The sequence below is a fragment of the Esox lucius genome, chromosome 1 (genome assembly GCF_011004845.1).
Source record: "Esox lucius isolate fEsoLuc1 chromosome 1, fEsoLuc1.pri, whole genome shotgun sequence".
Classification (NCBI taxonomy): Eukaryota; Metazoa; Chordata; class Actinopteri; order Esociformes; family Esocidae; genus Esox; species Esox lucius.
In genome coordinates, this window is record NC_047569.1 from 12,258,178 (window position 1) to 12,267,562 (window position 9,385).

Sequence of the window (9,385 nt, forward strand, 5' to 3'; positions counted from 1 at the left end):
CTTGCCTTCATGACAGAGCACTCAGACCGTATTTATCTAAAATAGCTCAAAATCATCACTATGACCTTAAAAAAACAGCGATGACGTCTATTATTAAGTATGCAAGAATCGGAATTCATTATTGGTCATTCGCACTTAAAACATGTGAATAATAACATAAATAAAGAAATTATTACCACACAACTCATTATCAGATAGTAAGCTTGTTTTATTGATACAAGTGACGCGTGCCAATACTTTTCACGCCGGTACTCATTCCGAAAAATCCCATCATCTGTTTAAGTCGCTCATTAGTTATTCAGTAATCTCATTTACCTAGCTATTACATTTTTCTATAGAAACTATAATGTCTTTCAAACGGAGATGAAATGAAGAAATCCTTGAGTTGTTTTTTAATTCTGATAATGAGTCAGAATATCAGAGTGAGTCGTCAGTTTCTGACAGTGACGAAGAGCTACCCGCTAATCTTGTGGCTATGGAGAACCCTGAACCTGTGGACCCTGAGGTAACCACCCAAATCCTCACTAAAATGCTGATGAGAATGGAGGCAGGCCACTTGTGGGTGATGTGGTGGAAGTCAGCAGCAGCCACTGGAAGGCCACCAGTCATTTTACACCCCCGTCCCTGCCATCGCCTTCGATGAGGGCCAGTCTGGAGTGCAAACCCCTATGCCATCTCCCACTGAGGCTGAGTTCTTCAAGCACTTTATGACAGAGCAGCTGGTTGGAGACATAGTGGAGGAGACCAACCGCTATGCAAGGGGAAAGTTGGCCAAGTGGGTGTCAACAACTACTGGTGAAAAGTATACCTTCTCGGTGGCTGTCCTCCTCATGGTAATAAGTGAGGAAGAACTCCCTGAGGGAATATTGGAGTTCATATCCCATTCTTTGCAACCCTCTTTTCCTAAGACCGCTTCTTAGTCTGCCTACGATGCCTGCACTTTGCAAATAACGCCATAGCAAACCTCCAAAATCCATTGCTCAAAATAAGGAGAGTTCTACCAGGACTGACAAAAGCATTTGGTCAGGTCTTTGCAGTGGTAATGACCATGTTGGCTCCTCACCTTGGCAAGGGCCACACACTTTATGTGGAAAACTGGTACAGCAGTCCAACTCTGTTTCAACATCTCTTGTCTAAGAGCACTGGGGCCTGTGGCACAGTCCAGAGTAACAGGAAGGGGATGCCCAGATTCAGCAGCAGGAAGATGCAGAAAGAGGAGGTTGAATTCTTGGACAGTGGGAAACACCTAACTGAGAAGTGACATGACAAGAGGGATGTTCATGTCCTCTCCACTGTCCATACTGCCACCATGTCAGCAACAGGAATCCGTAGTCTCGGGTCCCAAATAATCTTAACGATTACTTAAAAGTTGACTAACTGTAAGGTAAACCTTAGCTATACCCAACCTAGCTAACATCAATGCATCGGCTAAGTACTTTACCTCTTTTTTAGAAAAACATACAGGTGCTGGCCATCAAATTAGAATATCATCAAAAAGTTGATTTATTTCAGTAATTCCATTCAAAAAGTGAAACTTGTATAATGTATACATTCATTCCACATGGACTCATATATTTCAAGTGTTTATTTCTTTTAATTTTGATGATTATAACTGACAACTAATGAAAACCCCAAATTCAGCACCTCAGAAAATTTGAATATTTTGAATAGGTTCAATATTGAAGACACCTGGTGCCACACTCTAATCAGCTAATTAACTCAAAACACCTGCAAAGGCCTTCAAATGGTCCCTCAGTCTAGTTCTGTAGGCTACACAATCATGGGTCAAGACACAAAAGGTCATTGCTAAAGAGGCTGGCTGTTCATGGAGCTCTGTGTCCAAGCACATTAATAGAGAGGCGAAGGGAAGGAAAAGATGTGGTAGAAAAAAGTGTACAAGCAATAGGGATAACCGCACCCTGGAGAGGATTGTGAAACAAAACCCCTTCAAAAATGTGGGGGAGATTCACAAAGAGTGGACTGCAGCTGGAGTCAGTCCTTCAAGAACCACCACGCACAGACGTATGCAAGACATGGGTTTCAGCTGTTGCATTCCTTGTGTCAAGCCACTCTTGAACAACACACAGCGTCAGAAGCATCTCACCTGGGCTAAATACAAAAAGGACTGGACTGCTGCTGAGTGGTGCAAAGTTATGTTCTCTGATGAAAGTATATGTTGCATTTCCTTTGGAAATCAAGGTCCCAGAGTCTGGAGGAAGAGAGGCACGGAATCCACGTTTCTTGAAGTCCAGTGTAAAGTTTCCACAGTCAGTGATGGTTTGGGGTGCCATGTCATCTGCTGGTGTTGGTCCACTGTGTTTTCTGAGGTCCAAGGTCACTTGATGCACTTCATGCTTCCTGCTGCTGACCAACTTTATGGAGATGCAGATTTCATTTTCCAACAGGACTTGGCACCTGCACACAGTGCCAAAGCTACCAGTACCTGGTTTAAGGACCATGGTATCCCTGTTCTTAATTGGCCAGCAAACTCGCCTGACCTAAACCCTATAGAAAATCTATGGGGTATTGTGAAGAGGAAGATGCGATACGCCAGACCCAACAATGCAGAAGAACTGAAGGCCACTATCAGAGCAACCTGGGCTCTCTTAACACCTGAGCAGTGCCACAGACTGATCAACTCCATGCCATGCTGCATTGCTGCAGTAATTCAGGCAAAAGGAGCCCCAACTAAGTATTGAGTGCTGTACATGCTCATACTTTTCATGTTCATACTTTTTAGTTGGCCAACCTCCAAGAGATACTGAATTTGGGTTTTTCATTAGTTGTCAGTTATAATCATCACAATTAAAATAAATAAACATTTAAAATATATCAGTTTGTGTGTAATGAATGAATATAAGTTTCACTTTTTGAATGGAATTACTGACATAAATCAACGTTTTGATGATATTCCAATTTTATGGCCAGCACCTGTATATTGCACTGGGGTAGGCTAAATTATAAATGCTACTGTGTTATACGGCCTAGTGACATGCTTTGCAAAAAAACTTTTGCTTTTAGCCACAGTAGTTCATTAGTACATTAGTGGATGCATTGAAAGAAACATGCTGGCTAATGGCTAGCTCAAGTAAATTCTACACTACAATGTATTATTTAGTTAGTGTTGTTATAATGATTGACCTACATTATTGCTGGCAATCATATACAAATATTTTTTTTTTATTGACTGGTCAAAATGAGTACAACCCCAATTTGCAAATGCAAATTAATTACTAAAAAATCATACAGTGTGATTTTCTGGATTTTTGTTTTAGATTCCGTCACCCACAGTTGAAGAGTACCTATGATAAAAATGACAGACTTCTACATGGTTGGTAAGTGGGAAAACCTGCAAAATCGGCAGTGGACATGCTGCAAATAAACATTTCTCGTTTGTGTACTTTCATTAAGAAGCCCCACAATCTCGATCACAAAAACCTCTAGTTGACGCGCCAGCGCATCCAGGTCACACATTATTATTCATTGCTCAGGAATCGTATAAGTTTGAGGCTTCATTTCTTTTCTACATGAAAGAGGACATTCCGCTGCAAATAACATCTGGTCTGTTAACTTTCGTAAACCAGAAACCACCCACAATTGTGTTCACAAAACCTATAGTCCTTTAGGATTTCACCATCAGGCCTAACTAATTATACGTGCTCTTATTCTTTTGTTTAGAAGTCTAAAATGCATAAACCAATCACAGACTGCGGTAAAACAACCGATGTGAAGTCTATCCATGTCACCCACTCCCCAAAAGAGAGAAAGAGCGTGCTAGCGAGCGCGCCAGGGGGAGAGTCGCTTGTGTCACACTTACCATGTTCCCGATAAAGTAATTATGCGCTTGGATTGCATTGAAGACGCATTCAGTAGCTACAAGCAATTGTTTTGGGGAAAAATAAAATGGATATTCATGGGAAAAAAAGTGCCATAAATGATTATGGGGAGCGAGGATAGTGAAGATGGGTCTGAACGTTCAGGCGATTAAAAGTATCAGGACGGAATCTACCTATTTGTAAAACGATGTTTATTATTATTTGGTTGTTTATTATAATTTTTGTTTTAATGGAATTACTAGGCCGTTATGATAACTTGATATAATGGTATGGTAACCAGTGGTCAAATGTGCGCCTATGCTATTTGAGAGAATTTGTTTTATAAGGTTATGGAGTATAATGGTGAACGTTACTCGACAGAAAACGCATTGTCCTTTATGGGGAGATATGGCACATTCAGTTTTCTATCACTCTTTCAATGTGCAAATAAGAATGGTACATTTAATTTTGTTTCAGAGTTATTTGCATTGTAACATTTATAAAAACTGCAGCAGCCTATGTATTTAAATGTTTTTCCTCTAAATGATGTAGAATGAAGTCGATAGTGGAAGCTTACTGTAGCGTACTGTTACTGCACTTTCAGCTGCCTGGTTGTCTTTGAGTGCACAGATAGGGAGAAGTGTATTGTTTATGTTGCTATTCGTTATTTATTCTCTTTGTGAAGCAAATTGCAAATGAAAACGTTCAAAAACATTGGTTGTGTTGTTAGGATTTGGTATAACTGCAGACACGGTCAAATTTAAATAAATCCTGAGTTCAAAAAATAAGGGACTGCCATCTAGTGGTGGCTTTTGGAAGTACAACATGACAGAATAAGTTCAGTGACCATATGAGCATTTTCAATGATTTTCAGAGTTTTTGAGGAAAAAAAACATATGTGGACGAGAGTGAAAAAAACAAATCATTTTATTATTTTATAATTTCAAAACCATTTAACTTGTAGTTATTCTGAACCCCTGGGGGTATCCAAATGTAATGTAAAACAGGCAACCTATTATATTATACTTATCCTTTTCAATATAAAACATTATTCACATTATTACTCATGTAAGTGTCAAAATTGTGTTTTCGATACATCCTTCATGTAGCTGAGGGTCTGCAGAATCCCAGAATATAAAGCACTTCCTTCTACTATGAAGGAGGACCATTTAGAAGCCAAAATGTCAAAGTAGTTACAGGCGAATTTGAAAATCCTAGTTCTTTTAATGTTGTAAATGTCTATTTTAGCTGGAAATGGCAGCTTTTTAATGGAATATGTACATATATAGGATATAAATAGTCTACACACCCTTTTAAAATGCCAGGTTCTTGTGATGTAAAAGAATGATAAATCATGTCAGAAATGTTTCCACCTTCAATGTGACCTATTACGTGAACAATTCACTTGAAAAACAAACTGAAATCACAATAACTTGGTTGCATAAGTGTGCACACCCTTCAACTAAAAGCGCTCCAAATCTGTCAGATTGCGAGGACATCCCCTGTGCAAAGCCCTCTTCAGATCACCCCACAGATGTTCAATTGGATTCAGGTCTGGGCTCTGGCTGGGCCATTCCAAAACATTAATCTTCTTCTGGTGAAGCCATGCTTTTGTGGATTTGGATGTGAGTGTTGGGTCATTGTCGTGTTCATCTTCAGCTTTCTAACGTTTGCCTGAAAGTTTTGTGCCAACATTGCCTGGTATTTGGAACTGTTCACAATTCCTTCCACACTGACTAAGGCCCCGGTTCCAGCTGAAGAAAAACAGCCCCAAAGCACGATGATGCCACCACCATGCTTCCCTGTGGGTAGGGTGTTCTTTGGGTGATGTGTAGTGTTGTTTTTACGCCAAACATACCTTTTGGAATTATGGCCAAAAAGTTTAACCTTTTCAACCAGATTATAGGGTTACTCGTAAACCTGCCAATCTGTATAACCCATGAGAGTCTATCTATTATTTGTCCAGATGCTGTGAGTCTTCCCCTAGAGTTGAAGAAATTACCCACGTGGGGGAGGATAGCCTGCCCCTTGTGTGAAGCCTAGGTATTGACAGAACAAAGAGAATGTGTTTTATTGACAGGACAGCTGGGCAGCAATTTACCACACCCCTTTTAACTGTAATAAATATGTTCATGTATCTACTTTAGAAACTCCTCAGGATGATTATGTTTGTAAGCGTTTGACGCGTCTCTCTATTTGCAAATAAACTGTTAGTTGTGCCAAGGGAATTTTGTCTCTGTACTTACTCCTTTAAGAGTGTCGATCGATGGAATTACCATCACTCAACCTACCCCATAGCCCATTCATATGAAGAATACGGGAGATAGTTGTCACATGTAGCACACAGCCAGTACTTGCCAGATATTCCTACAGTTCTTTTAATGTTGCTGTAGGCCTCTTGGAAGCCTCTCTGACCAGTTTTCTACTCGTCTTTTCATAAATTTTGGAGGGACGTCCAATTCTTGGTAATGTCTCTTGTGCCATATTTCCTCCACTTGATGATGACTGTCTTCACTTTGTTCCATGTTATATTTAATGCTTGGAAATTATTTTGTACCCTTCTCCTGAATGATATATTTCAACAATGAGATCCCTCTGCTGCTTTGGAAGCTCTCTGTGGACCATGTCTTTTGCTCTGAGATGCAACTAAGAAAATGTCAGAAAAAATCTTTCCTGGAACAGCTGAACTTTATTTGTGATTAATCAGAGTCATTTTAAATGATGGCAGGTGTCACATTAAAAGTGGAACAAGTTCTGAAATGATTTTACTTTGTTCCATTCTTTTACATCACAAAACAAAAAAGGTGTACAGAGGCCCATTGTCAGCAGCCATTAGTCCTGTGTTCCAATGGCATGTTGTGTTTGATCATCCAAATTTATCATTGCTAATTAGAATGATTACAAATCATTTTAGCAATTATGTTAGCACAGCTGAAACATTTTCTGCTGATAAAATAAGCAAATAAACTGACTAGTTGAGATGCCTTATAAGTCATCAACTAGCAGCTCCATTAAATAGTTCCTGCAAAACACCAGTCTCATTGTCAACAGTGAAGAGGCGACCCCAAGATGCTAGTTGCAAAGAAGAAGAAGAAGAAGATTAAGATGGGCAAAAAGACACAGACAATGGACAGAGGAAGATTGGAAAAAAGTGTTATGGACAGACAAATCCAAAAAATAACATTTGTGAGATGCAGACCAAATGAAAAACTGCTGGAGGAGTGCTTGACACCATCTGTCAAGCATAGTGGAAGCAATGTGATGGTGTGGGGTTGCTTTGATGCTGGTGAAGTGGGAGATTTGAACAGGGTATAGGGGACAGCGCTTGATTGGAGTTTATTTCTTCCTACAACAGGACAATGACCCAAAGCACAGCCCCAAACTAGAAACTGCAAGATCTATTTAGAGAAAAAGATTCAGCTGGTATTCTATCTATAATGGAATGGCAAGTACAGTCACCAGATCTCAACCCTGTTGTTGGAGCAGCTTGCGCATCAAGCCAATTCAACTTTTGGGAGGTGCTTCAGAAAGTATGGGGTGAAACAAATTTAATGTATGTCTTCATAGAAAACAAGGATATTTATAAGTGACCCCAAACTTTTGAACGGTAATTTACATACGTCCTAAAATACACTTTAATTGAATAATTAACATCAACTCAGACAGCGAGGAATAACTTTTTTACAATAGGAAAAAACTATCTTAGCAGGTTACTGATATGTTACATCATCTGAATAAAAGACATTAAATGATGACACTTGCTTTCCAAACAAAAATAAGTAATTAGCATGTCCCCAGAATGATAAGAGGTTGTGTCATGGTCCCTTGGATATCCTGAGGATGTCCCCTGTTTGTTGGTAGAGAAAATAAAGGGCCGTTCTTCACTGATAATGACCCAATTATAGTTATTGGTCAGAGAGTCACACCAGAATCTGTCACAACTAAAGCTACCTAACAGTTCTGGTCATAGATGGACATAAGAAAGAAGTATGAATTATCCAACTAAAGATACATTATTCAAAATTAGCTAATAAATGCATTATTAAACAATTGTAGTAGGCCAGTAAATTCATGTGTTTGCAATTGTAAACATATGCTAACGCAACCATTCTATTCATTAATTCTTATTTTAGAGAATAATATTTTTCATTTCAGCTGTGGAGATGCACAGCTGTCATTATTGCACAGTGTTATTTGTTGAAGTGAAAACATTATGTTCTTTAACATGAATGTAATAATTGGACTAATACAATTACTGAAACTTTTACTTTTCTTTTAATTTCAGGTGGGCAACTTTTTGGAAATAAATTGCAAACACCTTTTAGATATGGATACAAATTCTACATACATGTTGACCTTGGAATCACTGTCCATAGCTCCGTCAGGTGTTTATCCAGCATTCATTTTTGGAACCCTTATATACTGCTTCATTGTATTTTGCAACATGACAGTTTTAGCTACCATAGCCCTGGACAGGAAGTTGCATAAACCAATGTTTATCCTGCTCTTCAACATGCCTATCAATGACTTAATAGGTGCTACAGCCTTCTTCCCTCAGTTGGTGGTGAGCATCCTGACTCAAAACAGGTCTCTCTCTTACCCTGCATGCTATCTCCAAGCTCTGCTCATCCACCTGTATGGAACCGGTTCCCTAACTATCTTGACTGCGATGGCTTATGACAGGTATATCGCTATTTGCTGTCCGCTGAAGTATAACGCCATCATGTGTCAGAATAACTTGATGAAAATTATTGTTTTGATTTGGCTATTGGTCATTACTTTGGTTGTTGTTTTGCTATCACTGGTCACTCGCTTTAAAATGTGCAGAACAACAATAGTGGATGTGTTTTGTAACAATCCATCATTGGTGAAGCTAATTTGTGATGACACACGTATAAATAACTACTATGGGTTGTTTTTAACTGCATTTGTTCAAGGAATGTCATTGATTGTGGTTATATTCACATATATCCAGATTCTACTCACCTGTGTCATGAATAAGTCATCTGATGCTAAGAGCAAAGCTATTCAGACATGTGGTACACATCTTGTAGTGTTCCTATTCTTAGAGTTCAATTCCTGCTTTGGCCTGATGGCTCATCGATTTGAGAATGTATCACCTTCATTGAGGAGGGCCTTTGGAGTATCAGTTATGGTGTTCCCTCCTATTTTGAATCCTCTTATTTATGGTCTAAAAACAAAAGAAATTCGCCAACATGTGATGCAATTCTACAGTCAAAAGGTATCTTCATTTCAATGAGAAAAATTACATGAGTAAGACTTGAATTAGTAATTTTGCCTTTCTTCATTTAAATGTATTATGTTAAGATTATAGGCTACAATAAACATATAAAGATTGTGGTTGCCTGTGGCTCCTCTGTTTCTTCCATTTGGGCAGGACAGAGACCAGGAGTAGTTCAGATCAGGTCTGTTAACTCTGACCTAGAACAATGGTTGCCATGACAGTGTAGGGTTCTACCTTGTGTTCCTATTAGTATGACGACTTGTAATTTTGTATGTATATGTACAGTTTCCCCCTGAAAGATTTCAGTTAGTTTTTCAATTGAATT

At 38.9% G+C, this 9,385-nt stretch overlaps 1 protein-coding gene across 1 annotated transcript; it reads left to right on the forward strand.

Moving 5' to 3' along the window:
- The first annotated feature begins 8,163 nt into the window (after positions 1-8,163).
- LOC105008521 (putative gustatory receptor clone PTE03) lies at positions 8,164-9,075 on the forward strand. The gene has a single exon (XM_013134894.2). The coding sequence runs from the start codon at positions 8,164-8,166 to the stop codon at positions 9,073-9,075; it is 912 nt and encodes a 303-aa protein (XP_012990348.2).
- Positions 9,076-9,385: the final 310 nt, after the last annotated feature.